The 19,981-nt window shown below is 38.4% G+C and overlaps 1 protein-coding gene across 2 annotated transcripts in view; it reads left to right on the top strand.

The window, feature by feature from the left end:
• Nucleotides 1-19,981, top strand: part of PCCA (propionyl-CoA carboxylase subunit alpha) — a 345,506-nt gene that overhangs the window by 171,305 nt on the left and 154,220 nt on the right. For both annotated transcript variants that reach the window (XM_048493110.1, XM_048493109.1), the window contains exons 13-16: nucleotides 952-1,095; nucleotides 2,365-2,439; nucleotides 11,414-11,482; nucleotides 12,077-12,152. In XM_048493110.1, the coding sequence (XP_048349067.1) occupies nucleotides 952-1,095; nucleotides 2,365-2,439; nucleotides 11,414-11,482; nucleotides 12,077-12,152 (364 nt within the window). The remainder of the gene's footprint in view (nucleotides 1-951; nucleotides 1,096-2,364; nucleotides 2,440-11,413; nucleotides 11,483-12,076; nucleotides 12,153-19,981) is intronic.

The following is a 19,981-nucleotide window of genomic DNA, read 5'->3' as shown; positions in this document are numbered from 1 at the left end:
AGCTTCCAACAATGGTAGAGTAGTTGTCTGTTTAAAAACATGCACAGTTACTGCACTCCTGTTGTGTAACTTTTGCTGCAAAGTCTCTGAACTTGTTCCTTTTTTCTTTCTTTTGGAGCATCCTTGTTTCATGGCTCCTCCATGCTGATTAAGTTGTGTTTGCTCGGTTAAAATATACATGTGTATAAATCCTGCTTTAACAAGAGAGAGCGCGACTTGTGCGCTCGCTCTCATTCTTGGTTTCTCTGTGAATGAGGGGGGTATTCCCATGACAGCATCATCCTGAGCTGTTAGCAACTATTTGCTGAGAGCACGCTGTAATTCTACTGGTCCAGCTCAGCTATTGTGCATGCTAAGCACTACACAGATAAGTCTGGAGGGGGAGAAAAAAAAACCTGAAGGATCCATCTGCTCATTTCTGCTACACTGCACTGATGTAAGATTACGCTAATCTGGTTGCTTGTCAGGACAGGTTAGTGAAAGCAGGCGTGTGGGTGAGACTTAGGCTAGTCTGGTTCTATGGAAGGGTGTGGGCTGCTCCTGTACATGCCATGTTAAGTGTAGCAGAAATGGGTTGATTATCAGCCAGCTACTTTGCGGTTCCAGTTAAAATATTGTGTGTTTCTAGATCAAAAGTTGATCTCTTAGGTTTTGTTTTCTAAAGTCCCTCCTCCAAACACTTGGAAACCAGTTAACCCTTCATTAGGCTTTAATATTAATATTATATTAATATTTAATGGCTTGCCATGTTTAATTTGGCTTGTTTTATTGTATACTTTTTTGCCTCATGTCTTGAACTTGGGGCTTGTTCTCTTCGGTATGCTGAAAATAATAACCATAATTGTAAATCATCCTCTTTTTAGTATTTTTATTTATTGCCAGAGGATGGAGAGGGTAGGGATGAGTTAGTTGTTTGTGCTACCTACTGACTGACAATTCTTGCCCTTGCAGGTTGAACACCCCATCACAGAGTGCATTACTGGCCTGGACCTAGTCCAAGAAATGATCCGTGTTGCTAAGGGTTACCCTCTCAGGCACAAGCAGGCTGATATTCCCATCAACGGCTGGGCCATTGAATGTCGAGTGTATGCTGAGGTAAAAACTATTAACAGTTGGGAGGGTGGCTAGCTGTGTGAGAAGCAGTAAACACCAGGTGTAAGAAAGCACCAAGATTTTGCTTTGAGCTTGATCTGTTGTGTGTGACGTAATTGACAGAGGTTTTCAAATTTTTTCCCCCTATTGTTATGCAAACATTTTCTAAGATGGAAAAATATATGCATTTGTAATAATAGCATTTGGTGATTATTTCATGATTCAGTGCAGTTGCATAGTGTTTGAATAGTCATTTTCTTATGACCTTACCTTAACTTGGATATGTTTGTTTGCTTGCTTGCTTAAACTGATCTGGAAATGACAAACAATTCCTGTACTTTCCCCTATTTCTAGGTGAGATAACCATCAGCTAATTAAAAACAAAACAAAACTCCTGGTCTTTTAATTAGAACTGATGGGATGCTTGCTCTTCAATCGAGAGTGGAAATGTTCTCTGTATGAAATATTTCTCTGTAATTCTCTGTGGGCAGTAATTTTCGATTTGGTTAATGCTGTGTCATTCCCCCCTCCCCCCCCCCCCCAAGACTTGTAGTCCTTCTCTTTGAACTGTATTGCCTTTCTCACCCTGCTAACACCTTTCTCCTGTTTATGTATAGTGATCTTTAGCAGTCATAGCACAGCTCCAAGATCTCTCTCACTGAAAAGCAGAAAAACATTCAAACAATACATGTGGATTTTGCATATTTCTGGCAGTTCTGGTATTTCTTTACCAATTCCATGTGCAATATAATTGTCTTATAAAAATTCTTCCAGTAAAATATACTGCCTAGGATTTTTGATTTGCAGTACTATTTCACACTTTGCACTGAGTGCCACAAAGCAGTTATGCCGTGTGTTGTGCCTTGAATAACTTCTGTTAGTGAATATTTTGGATGTGCTCCTGGAAGCACTGAAGCTTGAGTAAAACTCCACAACTACTTGTCTGGTTTCTTTCTTTTTGGGGAGGGCGTTCTTTTTGTGTTGCATGTTTTTGTTCTCTGCCCATGCCCCTACTATTGTGTCTTCTCTTAGAACGATTGCCCTTGGTTTAATAAAAGCACAGCAGGAAGGTTTTAGCTTTAACAAACCTTCCATGACTTGAATGGAAGAAGCAAATTCATATCCCCCCCAAAATAAGTCATTTTGAAAACAAAATATAGTTGGTTCGAAATTTAAAGTGGAGGAAACTGCTGGCTTCCCAGTGACTTAACCTTGCTTCCTGTGCTTTGTCTTACGGAGTTAATACCACCCTACATTTGAATTTCATTTCAGGATCCCTACAAGTCTTTTGGACTGCCATCTATTGGTAGGTTGTCTCAGTATAGAGAGCCACTGCATGTGCCTCATGTAAGTAATTCTGATGCTCCTTTCCTCCTCATTTTCACAGATGCTAAGAAACCACAGATCTCATTGAGTTCAGTAGCGGTTATAGGTGTTTCGCACCATCTAAAACCAGTCACCTTAAAATGCTTTTCTTAAATGAAAGAAGTGGAAGTTAATGTCATTAGTTTATAGTAATTGGAAATAAGATACATAGGCTTTGGATTAATAAAAGAAAAACAGACCTATTGAACATTCTTCATACTCATACTGTTTTTTCTAGTACATACTGTGTAATTCTGTTCTCAAAAATATTAGCAATTATAACCAGGAGAATCACAGCAAAAAAGGAAAATATAGACAACGTCAGATTGTCCAGTGCTACAAAATGTCCCAACGAGGAGTAGTCCTATTTGTTTAGCTTTCAAGCTTTTAAAGCCAAATGCAATTTGCTACCGTTATCAAAAGTGATTATTACAATCTCAGTGTTGTAGACTGTCTTTTTAGAGTGGTTGTTTAACAACCAGTACAAAAAAGGACAAGGGCATCTCTTCTCTTCTGTATAATCAAGGTAGTCAAAGTAATAAGTGCGTATATATGGCATGGTGTCGGCATTGTGAAATGACAAGCCAATACCATCTGTGAATATGATTATTTACCATGATTGCTTCCATGGGAAAAATGGTGAAAGATTACAGGCTGAATCCTAAATTTGGTGATGTTATTGGATATAGGATTTATTTCACTTCTTAAATTGTTTTTGCCCATATGCTTCCTAGAGAGGACCTGACCCTTTCTAGGGCTTTAAGGCTTCATGCTGTGTTCAAAGCTTAAAGCAGAAATACAAATTGTCAAGGTTTAGCAGTCACTATGTGATGTTGAATGGAAGATGTGGGGTGGGGGGGGGGAGCAGCTATTACCTAGAGAATGTATCTTAAGCATATTTAATGAAACCCAAATGAACTAAGAAAGAATTTTCAGTAATTACTCCAGGGGCAGGTTGAGGTTTTTCACCATGTTATAATAGCTAACAGGATGTCAAATATTTTGCCCTTGTAAGTTTTTGCAATTTACAATTTTCTAAACATGAGACCTGTTGAAAGTACAAGTGATAATGGACAAACTGTACCCCCTACAGTCTTTGTCCCACCAAATCTTTCTTCAATTAATGCTGCAGCAGGAGTTTTATGTAATAACTTTTGCGCTTGTGAGCCATCCAGAGAAAGAAAAAACAATTAAAATGCCTTAAATGTTCTGCTTACTGCTGTTATTTGCTTTCGCGAATGTTGCATGTCAGCTAAATGGACCACGGAATAGATAAAGTGATTGGGTGCAAGAGAGTGCATACTAAGCTTTGTCTATCATTATTGCTGGGAGCAATCAAATTGATGCCAGCAGGACAGTAGATGCGTTGACAGCTGTAATTATGTATCTCCATGGTGATCACTTTTGGCCTGTCATGGAGGCCCACGAGTCCCCTCCTTTGCAAGCATTTAATCAGATTGGGCTGTCACTTGTCAGGTAGACATGGCGGGTTGGGAGTTGTGCTTAGGGGGAGAGGTGAATTGAAAATGAAGAGTGGGAGAAAGATTCACGTGGCCCATCATAGCACCGAAATAATAAATTTTATTTATGCTGGAAGCCTAAGAGCAGTGTGTTGAGGATCACATACAGAGTGACTTGGCTGTTACCATCCTGTGGACTCCCACCGTTTTGTAAAAAATAGAGCAGGTAGTTTTATTTAGCAAACAGGATTTGCTTGGTTTTTTTCTGTTTACAGAGGCAGAAATTTTTGAAATTGAGAGATTAATTTGACAAAATGGGAGAGTTTTATAATTATGAGAAAATCATTTGTTCCAGAGTTTTATCATTTTCCTTGTAAGAAAAAAAATGTGGTCAGAAAAAAAGATTGCTAATTGTTTGGTTCATTCTTCTTATTGACACCGAAGGGTTGTTGTTCATCATGATTTTATAAAAAGATGGTTGCTGGTTTTTGGGTGGACAGTGTGTAGGAAATGGAAGACATGTATTAGAAGTGATTGCTGTATTAGCCATTCTTTCAACACCATGCTACTAAATGGTGTTTACTTATCTGGGGGCATACTGTAGCCATATTAGGGTCATACTGTAGCCTTTCTATTGGAGGAGTTCAGCCCTGGTGCATGTGAAATAATAAGAAATAAAAGATCAACGAGAAGTGTGTTCCAGAAACTAGTTTTGCTTCACTAGTTCTTCATGTAGTTCTTACGTTTCTTCAACAAACAGTGCAATACATGATCCCACAGAAGTAAGGCTAATTTTATTTACGGGTGATTATGCCAGTGCATTTGTTCTTGGGATTGCTGCCTAACAGTGCCAGTCTAAGTGGAGTTACACTCTTCTAAGTCCACTGCAGGCAATGGGTGTAGAAGGGTGTTAACTTTGCCTGGAATGGAAGTGACTAAAAGAGTTTGAATCTTAATAACTGTTGGAATCAGTACATCTGTCTGAGGTGCAGAATGCATTGCTAGAATGTTAATTCATTTCTTTTTTATTCTAATTAAATAACTAGATAGAGAAAAATTTCTTGGTCTTCAACAGCAATTGTTCAAGTGTATCAGAAGCTGTGGTACAGTAGATTACAGACTGACTTTTAACATCACTTTATGGACTAATCACTGAGCATACAATTCATGCATACCTTCTTGATTCATGATGTCCTAAATATTAGTTGTTGATAAATCAAACCTTACAATTATTGTCAGGGGAATTTTTTTGGGGTGGTGGGGGTGGGAAGTACACTATATTGACAGTTAAGGAGCCCCATGGTACAAAATGGTAAGCTGTAGTATTACAGTCAAAGCTCTGCTCGTGATCTAAGTTTGATCCTGACAAAAGTTGGGTTCAAGTAATTAGCTTAAGGTCAACTCAGTCTTCTATCTTTCTGAGTTTGGTAAAATGATTATCCAGTTTGCAGGCGGTATAGGATAGGTGATAGGGAAGGTAATGGCAAACCACCTCATAGTCTGCCTAGTAAACATCATGATGTGATGTTACCTCATGGGTCAGTAGTGATGCAGTACCTTGTACAAGGGTCTGCCTTTACCTTTATACTGAGAATGCAATCCTAAGGAAAATTAAAACCATTGAAGTCAGTGGGCTTAGAAGGATGTAACTCTGTTTAGAATTGCACTGTACGAACCTGGTTTATACCTGCCTACTTTGGACAGGCAGAGGAAATCAGATAATAGAAATTATTATTACTGCTTACACAACCCACTATTATTATTGTAGATTTCACAGCTGCCAGATCTTTAGCTGGTTGTTGGCCTTTATTACAATTCGAGCCTCACCCAGAGGCCTAGGAAGTTATAATGTATTGGCGTAGTATTCGTGCAGATCCCAGCAGGGCTGCCTTCTGAATTTGACAGATGTTAATTTTGTCAATTCGAAGATGTTTCAAGTGCTGCCCTAGTGTTTTTGGGATGGCGCCCAGCATGCCGATTACCACTGGGACGACCTCAGCTGGTTTGTGCCATAGATGCTGAAGCTCGATTTTCAAATTTTGTTCTTTTTCAATGACCCTGCTGTCACCGGGGACTGCTATGTTGATGATGGTCACTTTCTTGTCCTTGATCACGGTGATGTCTGGTGTATTGTGTTTCAACACTTTGTCTGTTTGGATTCGAAAGTCCCATAGGATCTTGACCTTCTCATTTTCCATTACTTTCTCTGGACAATGTTCCCACTAGTTCTTAGCTGTTCTTATGTTGTAAATCTTTAATAAATTCCAATGGATCATCTTGGCCACTGAGTTGTGTCTCTGTTTGTACTCAGTCTGGGCAATCTTTTTGCAGCAGCTGAGGACATGATCTACAGTTTCATCAGCTTCTTTGCACAATCTGCATTTTGCATCATCTGAGGATTTTTCGATTTTGGCCTTGATCGAATTTGTTCTAATGGCTTGCTCTTGGGCAGCTAAAATCAGGGATTCCGTTTCCTTTTTCAGAGTTCCAGTTGTTAACCACAGCCAGGTTTTTTCATTGTCTACCTTGTATTTGATTATTATTCTGATATTATTATTCTTTTCATTGTCCCCCTTGTCTTTGATAATTAATAATAATAATAATAATAATAATAATAATGATAATAATAATGATAATAATGATAATAATAATAATAATAATAATAATAATAATTATTATTATTATTATTATTATTATTATTATTATTATTATTATTATTATTATTATTATTATTATTATTATTATTATTATTATTATTATTATTCCCCGCCCTTTACAATAATCTCAGGGATGGTTACAATAAAAGCCATAATAAAATCTCATACAATAAGTCAGTAAAACCACTATAAAATCAATCCTAAAACCATACAAAATTCTAAGTTCTAAAGCTCCTAGCCCAACCACCCCCAGGAGTGGGAAGAGTGTACAGGACACCTTGAGGGCCCCCATCCTGGTGGGGAGGGAATGAGCCAAATGCTCAGATGAAGAGGCCAGTCTTCACCAGACTCCAAACTCCAGGAGAGTAGGCAGCTGGCAGGCCTTTGGTGGGAGGGCATTACACAGTGCAAAGCCCACTACTGAGAAGGCCTTCCAGGCATCCCCCACCCCCTTATTTCCGAGGGGGTGGGACAGCCAGGCAGGACTCCCCTCAGACCTCAGTGCCAGGGTAGGAATACATGGGTAGATGCACTCTCAAGTATCCAGGACCAAAGCCGTATAGGTTAACACCAGCACTTTGAATTGGGCCCATTAGCAAGCACTTCAGAAGCCAGTACAAACTCCTCACAGTTCTGATGATGTGGTCCTGGCAGAAGGCATTGATCATTAGACAAGCTGCCATATTCTGTACAAGGTCAAGATTCTGGATCTTCCTCAAAGGCAGACGGGGTCAGAGGATCCTCTCCCTCCTGGTTCTGTCCTCCTGGTTCAGGCCTCAACATTACTTCCCAAGGTGCTTCTACCATAAAGTTTTTGCCCAAATACCAGATCATCTCCTGCAGTGTTACTGACGTGATGATGTAACTTCTGCTTATGAAGTCATCCCTGTAGCCATGTGGAGGCCTAGGCCTCAATTTAAGCCTGATAAGATCCCCCCCCTCCCCCTGGTCAGTTGATAGAAGGTACCTTCAGTGGATGTTTGTGTACCTATGTTCAAGATTTATTCAGTACTTTCCATAGCAGAAAACACTGGTACATAACACATTGATGTGTATTCTGTGCTAAGGTCTTTTATCACCAAAGTGATAAACTTTATCTTAGTTGTATTCACTATACTTTCAAAAGTGGACTTCATGCCTAAGGCCTGTGAATGGAATGGATTTTGCTGAAGAGGTTGTTGCTGCCTTCTTTTTCCTACTTAAGCTGTCTGCACCCTGCAGTTATTCCTTATGCAACTGTGGACTCTTTGGAATGGAATGGGATATGGTAGATGGGCAAAGAAATGTAAAAACTCATTTCCCTCACCATGCAAACTGTTGCTCTGTATATTTTTCTGGTTCCCACTACATCCCCAGCTATATAGTATTTCCAAAATTTCCAGACTCTAAAGGCTTCTTCTTTTTTTAATGGAGGGGCATTCAGTTAAGTGAGTCACTGTTCATAATCTGATGTGATGCAGTCATATACTGGTTTATCACCTCGTTGAGAACTAGGCCTAAGATACAATATAGTCCGATTGTACCTCAAGGGGAAAACATTATGGTAGCTGACTGTAAAGTTCTTTGGTTCAGTTATATTGCCTTTAGCCTTTCTAGGCTTTTATGTCTTTTAATGTGTGAGTGTAAAATTCTGTAAAGTCACAGCTGACTTATGGTGACTCTAGCGAGGGGTTTTCAAGGCAAATAAGAACCAGAGGTGGGTTGCCATTGCATTCTCCTGTAGAGTCTTCTTTGGAGGTCTCCCTTCCAAGTACTGACCTGCTTAGTTCCCGAGATCTGATGAGATCAGGCTACACCATGCCGTCTTCTCTCTCTTCTTTTGTTATAGCTACCGTAAAAGAAGCCACTGCTACAGTGGTTCTTTGTCACAAGCAATGTACAATTTTTTGGTTTTTGCAGAATAAAGGGGAAAATTTAAGAGAAATGACAACAGAAATTTCTTTCTGGTCCTATATAAACAAGGTGATTGGCAGAGATTGATCCTCCCATCCAGTATGAGCAGTTTGTAGCTTGTCTTCAGGGGCTAGTATGGAGCATTTAAGTGGATTTTAAATATGGAGTCTGATGACCCAAGTGTGCCTGTGAAATTGGATTTTCTTTAACAACTCAGTTTAGTTAACCTTTTAGAATACCATCTCACTCTCTGTCTTTCTGTGTTCACCTGTGAACAAAGTTTTCATTGTGGTACTTCAAAAAAGTATTAGGAAAAAAGCAGGTACCAAAAGACTGGCTATTTTATCTAAATTGTAGAAATCATTAAATAGCCATTTTCTTGAAAAACAAAAGCAGAACAGAATACTACTTTTAGCTATACTGGAAACATAGATCTATATGACCAGTAACAGTGGTCCTTTTCCAACAGCTCATTCATAAACACATAAAACCCTGTATAAAATGTCCAGTCTTATATTATGACCCACAATAGATCTAACAAGAACATTTTCAGATTTCTTATCTGTTTCTTTGAACTACTGATAAATATTTGTGTGCGTTGAGTGCCATCAAGTCACTGTCATGACGATCCTATGAATTGATGTCCTCCAAAATGTCCTATCATTAGCAGCCCTACTCAGGCCCATAAAGAAGGTCTGTGGCCTCCTTTATGGAGTAAATACATATTTATACATAATTAAGTCATATCCACATAATATTAATTTTAAGACTGTGCAAGGATATTATACCATCTTTTGTCCTTTGAATCTTTTTGATATATTGTTTAAACATCTGGATTAGTAATGTGTTTGGAAGCTAAACATTTAATGCTTTTCTCTAGAACGGGGGTTCCCAACCTTTTTCACTTGAGTACCCCTTGGCAACCCATTTCCCTAAAATTGTACCCCAATATTAGTAAACCCATTATGTAATTTTTTTGCATACCCCCAAACTCTCTGGTGTGTACCCCTGGTTGGGAACCACTTCGCTAGAAGTTTCTTTTTAACATTCTTATTTTAACAAAGCAAAAAGGATGTAAGGTTGTGCTTTATTATCATTTCAGGGTAAAAATTATCATTTCAATACCTAAATAAATAATAAAATAATGCCAATTTCTCAAAAAAGTTAGATCTGCTGAGACTAGATCTTAATTTACCATAACCATAGTGTGATAGGTTAGGCATTGATAAAAAGTCCCATGTATGCTTGTACCAATCTATTGGTAAGGCGGGTATTAGTTTTTAGCTGGTATTCAACAGTATAGTTGTGAGCCCAATATCGGACAAGGTACAGTTTCCAGGTCTTCATTCATGACAGTGTTTTTTTAGGAAAACCCAGCCAACAACAACAACAACAAAACCCAAATAAAAAGTACCTTAGGATCAATTGGTAAATTATATCCTGTTGTGTCTCCTATTGTATCCAAGATTGTTTTTCAAAATTGCTGTATAACTTAGTGTTGCCAGACTATTTGGAGTAGTGTTAACACAGAACACCTTGCTGAGAACTGAAGTTAGTGCACCTAAGGCACCTTGACATTTTTCTAATGAACATGCTAGGCAGCTGCCATTGCAGTTATGAAGCCTGCATTAATGAACAAGCAATGGTATTATGGTAAAGGCACAGTTAATTTTTTTTCCTCTAGGAAAAAAGTGTGATTCAGTTTCCTTTGCAGAGAATAAAGCCTATTAGGACATGTCATTTGGATAATAAAGTCATCACTGTGACCTCATGTGGATACTGTAGACAAGAGGTTCTACATCTGGCCCCTTGATAATTGCCTAAATTAAAATCTAAAAGCCTAACAGCCGTTGGGTTGACCTCTTTCTGCCTTGCTGCAGACAGATGAGCTGTTTTATTACAAGGTTTTTTTCCCCCCAGGTGAAGATTGAAGGGAGGTTTCTTAGTCCTTCCCCTCCCCCCATTTCTTTGCCTCTCCCAAGTATAATATTTTGTATTATCTGCCTTTGTTTTTTCTCCCTTTAGATTCCAAAGATATTAGTAATTCTGAATTGTTTTGTTGGTATTGTAATGTCGTTTCTAAATTTCAAAAACAACAATCTCAACAAATACTTATTTAAGCTTATGTTTTATGTAGAGATCTTTCTGGGGCAAAAATTGTACCAACAGATGAAAATGGATATCAGCAATAATGCTAAGTTTTGATGGCTAACAGCTATCAGATTCTTCAGAAGAAATATCTGAATATGTGTCCACTCTTAATCCCCTGCTTTGCAGAGTCAGAGATTTAATTTTGGCTATATCCTTATACAGCAGAGTCATGGAAAAAGCTGTGTAAACATTCAAACCTCAGGAGAGTGGTATCATGAGAAGAAAAATATGCCCAGATGAATGTGAGGCAGAAAAAAGAAAGTGACTGAAACATAAAAGCTAGAGAATCAGTATTCCTATAGGGCTGATAAGCAGGACTCCATGGCTGCTGCTGAATATCCTTCAGTTGTGTCCCTCCTGGAGCTCTTGAATATTGGGTCAAGTGGGGCATAGGGGGTGCGATTACACAGTGGGGACATTTTTGACAATAGGTATCAGTTACAGGACTATGTGCATTTTGTCACGGTGCTTTAATCTGGTTTTACCCATACTGAAAGTTCTAGATTTGAGAACTTCAAAACAAACCATTGAGAATGTCTGTGTAAGATCACTTGTAATTTATTTATGAAGACATTTATAGATGGGCTCATTATTGAGGTTCTTGAGTTGTTTCACAAAAATAAAAAGTATAGTTGTAAAATTAACTCCTAAGTATAATAGCAGTGATACAATTTCCTGTAATTCTAACCAATTGTCATCTAACAGTGCATTGTAATTAATTGGGTTCAGTTTGATGATAACATTCTTTTCCTCCAAAAATTGTTTTACTCATAGTGTTCTCTCACTCTTTCAAAGGTCCGTGTTGACAGCGGCATACAACAAGGAAGTGAAATCAGCATTTACTATGATCCCATGATTTCAAAAGTAAGGTTTGGATGATTTTTAAAAATCTGGAAAAAATATTAATTTTAACTTAATTTAAAAAACTGATAAGGATAATAGATATATTAGGAAGCACAGAGAGATTATTCTTAGTGTTTTTCTTGGAGTTTTTCTTGCTTTGTTCATTGCCACTCTTGACATTTACATACAATGTACATTTCATAGTTCTGGAGCCAAATGGCTTCATATGCAAAATCTTATCAGATTAATGATGAAGTATCAGATTTCATCATTTGTTATGTAAGTAACTGGACCTGGTGATTATATATGGCATCCTGCTTACTTTGCAAAAAGGGTCCTGGATCTCTCTAAGCTTTAAGTTTTGAGAATCATAATGATCGATGAGGTCTCTGAATAGAAGAAAACTTATTTATTGGGAAGGATCTAGCTGTTCTTCAAGGAGCCTCCCTCCAACAAGTCGATCTTCAAACTTTGCTCAGGGTTGAGGTAGGATCGTTATCTTGAAATACTACTGTTCACATAATCCCATAAAATGGCAGCTTGGACTAATCTTTGGAAATCTTGGAAAGGGTTAATATTTGGTGCTAAATGTAACTTAGATATTTTTTGTTTCAGCTGATTACCTATGGATCTAATAGAACTGAAGCCCTGAAACGAATGGAAGAGGCCTTGGACAATTATGTAATAAGAGGTAATTATAAAAATGTGGTTTTCTGGTGCAGTAGTGGACAAAAACAGCTTAGAAATGTAATCATTTGTAATTTAGGGAAGCATATATTCAATTAAGAAAATATTGTTTTATGCAGTGCGTCCTCTTGGATATCATGAATAAAATTTAGTTAAATTCCAGTCCCTTAACTGACAATAGCATCCTCATTTCTCTTGCAAAGTAAAAAAATTATATTGTTTGAAATTTCCATAGAACAAGATACCTGTAGCCAAGTATTTAAGAGATTAGTTCAATCAATATCCAAAAAATGCACCTCTCTTTCTTTTAGATCAGTCTGAGGTTCCTTGATCTAAAAATCTTTAGATCATCCAAAGCTTTCTTGCCGTTTTGTTCCCTTCTGGGCAGCTGTATACAGCTTTATCTGTCTCTAGATGCCATTTTGAAAATTTGGTTCATCCTTTCTTCCCAAGTTAAATTATTTCTATAATTTAAAGATAAGGAAATCTTCAGGTTCTGTAGAATGTAGGCCAATACAATGCATTAGGTATTGTAGCAATAAACTTAAGAAGTTTAGGAGGGATATTTTCTAATGAAATGTTTAAAGAGTGCAGCCATATTATGGCAAACTCCATGCTCCAACCCTTTGTCTTGTAAGCAATAGTAATGTCTGTGGGTGCTTACTGAAGGTCACCTAGATCTTGTACAGAGCACCAATCTAAAGGTATATTTTCTCTCTTCTCCAAATTCTTTTGGTATGCATCTATTATTAGCTATATACTAGTTGTAAAGATGGCAATTTCAGAAAATTTAGCAGTGAAATTGTTTTATTTTTTTCCTTCTCTCCCAAAATACGTTTTCTGGTTTTGAGTCTACTTTTATCCATTTGAGACGGCTGTGTAATTCCGACACGGCAGGATTTCCAGTTGCTTGACGTCTTTTCACCTAACCCCCATTGCTAAACTCCGATAAATCAGTGCATTAAAAGAGAGAATTGTGGAAAGTTTTTTTTTCTGCTGCTGCACTTCTCCTACGACCTTTTCTTCACAGAAAGTAGTAACTTGAGAGCTTCAGCATATGTGTGTCTCTGTAGAAATCCATCCAACTGCTGAAATACTTTGAGAGACAGTAGAATTACAGTTTGCTTCCTGGTTGCTTTTCTGTATGGAGCTATTTAATATTTGCTTGATTCTAAACTTGTTTTTGTCAGTAGTCTGAAATAAATGTGAGATTTAATTGGATTGTTGGCATTACTCTAATGGCTCAGCTGCACATGGAAAAAAACGTGTTCTGCTTGGTCAATGACAGGAACTACAGAAATAATATCTATCTTTATATTGAGTGCCAGTATAAAAATACACTTGTCTTGAGCAGCAGTGGCATAGTGGTTAAGAGCAGGTGCATTCTAATCTGGAGGAACTGGGTTTGATTCCCTGCTCTGCCACTTGAGCTGTGGAGGCTTATCTGGGGAATTCAGGTTAGCCTGTGCACTCCCACACACGCCAGCTGGGTGACCTTGGGCTAGTCACAGCTTTTCGGAGCTCTCTCAGCCCCACCCACCTCACAGGGTGTTTGTTGTGAGGGGGGAAGGAAGAGGAGATTGTAAGCCCCCTTCAGTCTCCTACAGGAGAGAAAGGAGGGATATAAATCCAAACTCCTTCTCCTCTTCTGCTTCTGCTGCTTCTGCTTCTTCTTGATACTTGTATACATGGAAGCTGAGCCAGTGCATGTGGAAATTTGATTCACCTGAAACTGCGGTAAATTACTCTAGGACAAAAATGGAGCAAAAATGTAGGATTGTACTGGCTTAGAATCTACTTAAAAAGACACTTCTTTCCTATGATTTAAACATTTAACATGTCATTTGACATGGTGGTGGAGCACTACTACATTGCTGTATCAGGTAACCAAAACATTTAAATAATCAGATGAACCAGATAGATTGATTTATTTCTATAAAGGATTGATTTACCAATTTTGGATGGGGTATTTTGGATGGGGTAAGATTAGGTGACCATGTGAAGAGATTAAGCATAGTCTTAGACCTACCCTTGTTGATGTCAGCTTCAGGTTGGGAAATACATGGATATTTTAGGGATGGCATGAGGAGGTCAGAGTTTGGGGAGAGGAAGAACTTGGATTAATGCCACAGAGTCCACTTTCCAAAGTAACCATTTTCTCCAGGTGAACTGATCTCTATTGCCTGGAGATCAGTTGTCATCTCCAGCTATCACCTGGCAACCCTAGCACTGATGGGGACTGCATGCGATGTGGATGAACATCTCTATCAGCATATCAGATAAAGTCCTCCTCTCATCCACCTGTGAGAAGGTTCTCACAATACTAATCTGATCTTTGAAGCACGGAGGGTGCAACTACTTTAACATTCTTTGCTGATGCTTTTTCCATATTATTTGCTTTTTTTACTTCTTCCATTTTCCAGCATTTTTATGTGTGTATTTTTTGCTTTGGTGGTAGGTGCTGTTCATTCTTAATATCTTCATGGTGTCCAGATTGCACTTAAACACAGAATAAATAAATGTGTTTCTGAAAGAACAGATCTGTACAGGGCCCTGGTCTTGAAGGTATCCTGGATTAATCTTGAAAATTATCTGAACTTTTCCCCCTTTGCTCAAGAATGACAGGATATAAAATTCTAGGCAATGTGTGCTGTCTCTAGAATAATAGAATTTTATGAAAGAGAAGTTCTGAGCATGAATTAAACTTCTTTTTCCTTTTAGAAAAACTTCATAATTTACTTGTACATAGCCAAGTGTGGAATTGTGTTGTATGTACTTTTTAAGGCATACAGTTTGTTGGTCCAGGCTAATAAATGTCTGAAGTAGAAAATAGGACATTTTCTTTATATTTCTAGGAGAGAACATTTTCTTAACTTGCCAGCATCATTTCTTAACTTGCCAACACAAAAGTAGAGAAACCAGTTAGTACTGTTGCCATTGTAAACAATGGAGGTCTCATAATTAAAAGCTTGGCAGCCTCTCCCCTCTGCCCTTGGACTGGAAGTAAATGACCTGGAAGTAGGGGTGGGTAGCGTGGTGGCCAAGTTTGCAGATGATACCAAATTATATAGTGTGGTGAGAACCGCAAAGGATTGCGAAGAGCTCCAAGCGGACCTTGATAAATTAGGTGAGTGGGCTAAGAAATGGCAAATGCAGTTCAATGTAGCAAAATGTAAAGTGATGCACATAGGGGCAAAAAATCCAAACTTCACATACACGCTACAGGGGTCAGTGCTATCAGTCACAGACCAGGAAAGGGATTTGGGCGTCTTAGTTGATAGTTCCATGGGAATGTCAACTCAATGCATGGCAGCTGTGAAAAAGGCAAACTCTATGTTGGGGATAATTAGGAAAGGAATTGAGAATAAAACTGCAAAGATTGTCATGCCCTTATATAAAGCCGTGGTGCGACCGCACTTGGAGTACTGTGTTCAGTTCTGGTCGCCACATCTCAAAAAGGATATTGAAGAGATAGAAAAAGTGCAGAGAAGGACAACGAGGATGATTGAGGGACTGGAGCACCTTCCTTATGAGGAGAGGCTGCAGCGTTTGGGACTCTTTAGCTTGGAGAGGAGACGTCTGAGGGGGGATATGATTGAAGTCTATAAAATTATGCATGGGGTAGAAAATGTTGACAGAGAGAAATTTTTCTCTCTTTCTCAAAATACTAGAACCAGGGGGCATACATTGAAAATGCTGGGGGGAAGAATTAGAACTAATAAAAGGAAACACTTCTTCACGCAACGTGTGATTGGTGTTTGGAATATGCTGCCACAGGAGGTGGTGATGGCCACTCACCTGGATAGCTTTAAAAGGGGCTTGGACAGATTTATGGAGAAGTCGATTTATGGCTACCAATCTTGATCCTCTTGATCTGAGATTGCAAATGCCTTAGCAGACCAGGTGATCGGGAGCAACAGCCGCAGAAGGCCATTGCGTTCACATCCTACATGTGAGCTCCCAAAGGCACCTGGTGGGCCACTGCGAGTAGCAGAAAGCTGGACTAGATGGACTCTGGTCTGATCCAGCTGGCTTGTTCTTATGTTCTTATGTTCTTCTTATGACTCAATATGAGTGGAGCATTTAATGAATGTTCTTCTCATCAGTGTAGCCCCCCCCCCTTTCCCAACTACTTATCTAGTTGTGGCTGTAGCAGCAGTTAGGAGTATATTCTAGGCTGCTGAACCTCTCAGGAATGAAATGGTAGCATTCCAGGTAAAGGGAAACCTGAGATTTCTCCCGGAGGAGGAGGAGGACATCTTGTTAGGTGATTCCCACTGACCAATCAGGAAGGCAGGATTGAGTTTTTCTTCTAGTTTCCTGTTCCAGTGGGAGTCGTCCTTCCATTTCAGTTTTATTCCTGTCTCAACAGGGAGAAGTTTGTCAGAGTAGCTGTTCCTCACTTTACTAACAGCTATTGCAACACTTTGCTTTACTTACCCCTTCTAGCCTTCTTTTGTACTCTTTTCTTCGCCTTTCTTCCTCCTTTGTCTTTTGCTCAGCTGGGCTTGCTCCCTTCTTTCCCCGGCTCCTTTCCCTATAGTTGGTGAATACAGGCAGTTTGGAAAGGGTGCCATGGCTGCTTAAACTGCACCCAAAGAAGTGAGCAGCGACAAGAGCAGCTTTCTCTCTGAGAATGAGGACTGCAAGACTGTGATAATTCATTATCGGTCTCAAATCTTCACGGACTCCAGTCTTTTCAACTGGGGAGCAATCCTAAATGAAGTTCTAATCCAAGGGGAATGGATTTCAGAGGAATCTCTACTATCTATTAACCTCTTGGAGCTCTTGGCCATTTGTCTAGCTCTCCAGCACTTCCAACCACAATTGTCCCAATCGCATGTCTTGATCAGGATGGACAATATAGCTGCTACATGAACAGCCAAGGGGTTCCAAGTCATCCAGCCTTCACAGGGAGGTGATGCGGATTCTCTTTTGGACCAAATCCCATCTATTATCTCTTCGAGCAGACCACATAAAGGGAGTGGCAACATTAAGGCATACTGACTCAGCAGGACCTCTGTACAGGAGAAAGAGTGGCCTCTCAACAGATGAGTTGTTATGCTGATAGTTGAACAATTTGGGAAACCAAAACTGGACCTTTTCACCTTGGAGAACAATCACTAGGCTCCAAGATTCATGTTGTGGTATCATTATCATCAAGCCATTAGGTGTTGGCTCTCTCGATCCCAGTGGCCTGGTTTTCCTCCTCTGCCCATTATTCACAAGATCCTCAGAAAAATCAGAGAACAGGAGGTAATGGTCATTCTGGTGGCTCCCTTTTGACCTTACCTTCCCCGGTTCATGGATCTACTGAAGCTATCTGTGAAACCACCCTTTGTGTACCAGTGTCATCAGGCTTGCTGCACCAGGCCCAGTTCTCCATCCAGACCGGGGTTGGTGGAATTTGACCACATGGAAATTGAGCGCGATAGACTCTTAATGTTGGCTACCAGAGGTCACGAGAGAAACGGGTTTGATTCCCCATTCCTCAACATGAGTGATGGACTCTAATCTGGTGAACTAGATTTGTTTCCCTGCTCCTACTCATGAAGTCTGCTGGATGACCTCGGACTACTCACAGTTCTCTCAGAACTCTCTAAGCCGCACCTACCTCACAAGGTGGCTGCTGTGGGGAGAGGAAGGAAAGGAGCTTGTAAGCTGCTTTGAGACTTCTTATGGTTGAGAAAGGCAGGATATAAATCCAAACATCTTCTTCTATTTAACAGAAGTTTCACTGCAGTTGTGGGACACATATAGCTATATAGATCCAATTTGCTTGAATGCTGTGTGCTAAAATTCAGATTATTTCAGATCATTACTGAAAAAAACTACAATAAAATGTTATGATAAAAGCCAATCTAGAACCAGTACAAGCACTGCAAGTCACAATAGACCTAGAATGTGCACTTCAAAAGTTGCTTACAATCACATCCACCTGATGGATTTCATTGAGATATATGGATCTTTTTCTGGCTACAAAATGAATAGAACTAGAACAGAGATAATTTTAAATGTTCAAACAGAGCAAGAAATACAGAGGGCCCAGGAAATTACAAATTGTGCTTTCCATTTAAAACTGTGAGATAATTGGGCATGTACATAACTGAACATAATAAAATGTTATTTAAAGACAATTTTTCAGTTATTTGGAAAAAAGATTTATTAAGATAGTCCAGATTAAATAATCTTGGTTCAGAAGGACTGCAGAGATCAAAATGAATGTTTTGCCAAAACTAATTTTTTGTACCTAATGTTACCAGTGTTCATACCAGACAAGATATTAAGGAATTGGCAATTACATTTAAGTGCATTCATCTGCAACCATTAAAAAAACCAGAATTAATTTTAAAGTTCTGCAAGATGAAAAGAGAGGAGGCCTTGCTATTCCTAATGTTATGCTTTATTGTAAGGCAGCTTCCCTGGTTTGGAAATTGGATCAAATGCCCAAGAATAATCAAATTAGAGACATTTAATTTGAAAACTGGTATACATAATTATACATGGCCAGAAAATCCATCACATTTGAGAGAAACATACCAGAAAGAAAAACAGGCAATAAGGAAAGGTTTATTTGGACTATGGATAAAGACACACAAAAGTCTCAGTATGCCAACTTCACCTTTAGCGTGCCCTGTAGAAGCCCAGTATGATGTGAATACCCAAAAGAATAATGATCTTTTATTGTACAAAGACATGATTAATAACCAAGGGACAATCAAATCAAATCACAGCAAGAAGTTAAGCAAGGAGGGAAGGATATTCAATGGATGATATGCTTCCAAATCGAGTCCAGACTAACGATACATTTAAAGACAACAGAAAATGTCCTAGAGATACGTCATAATTTGAAAGAGAAACTGACCAAACAAAACAACATTTAATAATGAGAATCTATATGTTATTACTTAAATATGACCTTAGAAACCGAACAAGTCAAGAATTATATGATAAAATGGATGCAAAATGTTCAAGCAGAGATCGACTTTCAACAGTGGGAAACATTATGGGCAAAAAAACATTAAATTTACTACTGGTCAGCAGCTGAGAGAAAATTGGTATAAGATGTTTTACAGATGGTATATCAACCGAGAAGATATTTTAAAAATGGACCCCAAAAAAGGGTATGTGCTAGAAATGCCAAGAAAAACCTGGTTCTTTTTTTTTTCACATGTGGTGGTGAACTTGCAACAAGACAAAAAAAATTCTGGAAACTAATCCACACAGAAATACAAAAAATATTAAAGATGAACTTTCAATTGGATCAAAAAGTCATGCTGCTGGATATCTTTACTCAAAATTCACCAAAATAGCATCAAGAACTGTTCTTGTACTAAATAACAGCAGCAAGAACTGCATATGTTTTTTCTTGGAAAATGGAAAGCATCTCCTGTCAAGTGATTTGGGAGGATAAAACAAGAGAGTATTACTTAATGGTGAAATTAGCCAATTTTGTAAATATATGAATTCAAAGAAAAATGGGATTCTTAATTCGAAGTATTATAAAATGTAAAGTTATATTTAATTCCACGTGCAGCTATCATGATTCCAATATATGTGTATAAATGCAGGTGTATTTTTAAAAATATTTAACAGTTATTAATATGGATATCTAATTCTAAATCAAGTAAATTCCAAGATTGTAGAAAAGAATAAAAATATTATTCTTATCCTCCATTGTTTTTTTAAATTTCTTCAGTATTTTTGATAATTAATGCAGAGCCATCTTTCATGTTCTTGTATGTTATTCTTTTTGTTGTGTTCTTTTTTAGTGTCTATTGCTATGCTGTTATGCTTTGTTAAAAATAATACCTTATGTTAAAAGTTGTTTAC

The sequence above is a fragment of the Sphaerodactylus townsendi genome, linkage group LG04 (genome assembly GCF_021028975.2).
Source record: "Sphaerodactylus townsendi isolate TG3544 linkage group LG04, MPM_Stown_v2.3, whole genome shotgun sequence".
Classification (NCBI taxonomy): domain Eukaryota; kingdom Metazoa; phylum Chordata; class Lepidosauria; order Squamata; family Sphaerodactylidae; genus Sphaerodactylus; species Sphaerodactylus townsendi.
Note: the sequence above shows the minus strand (reverse complement) of the source record. Positions and strands in the feature narration are given on the sequence as shown.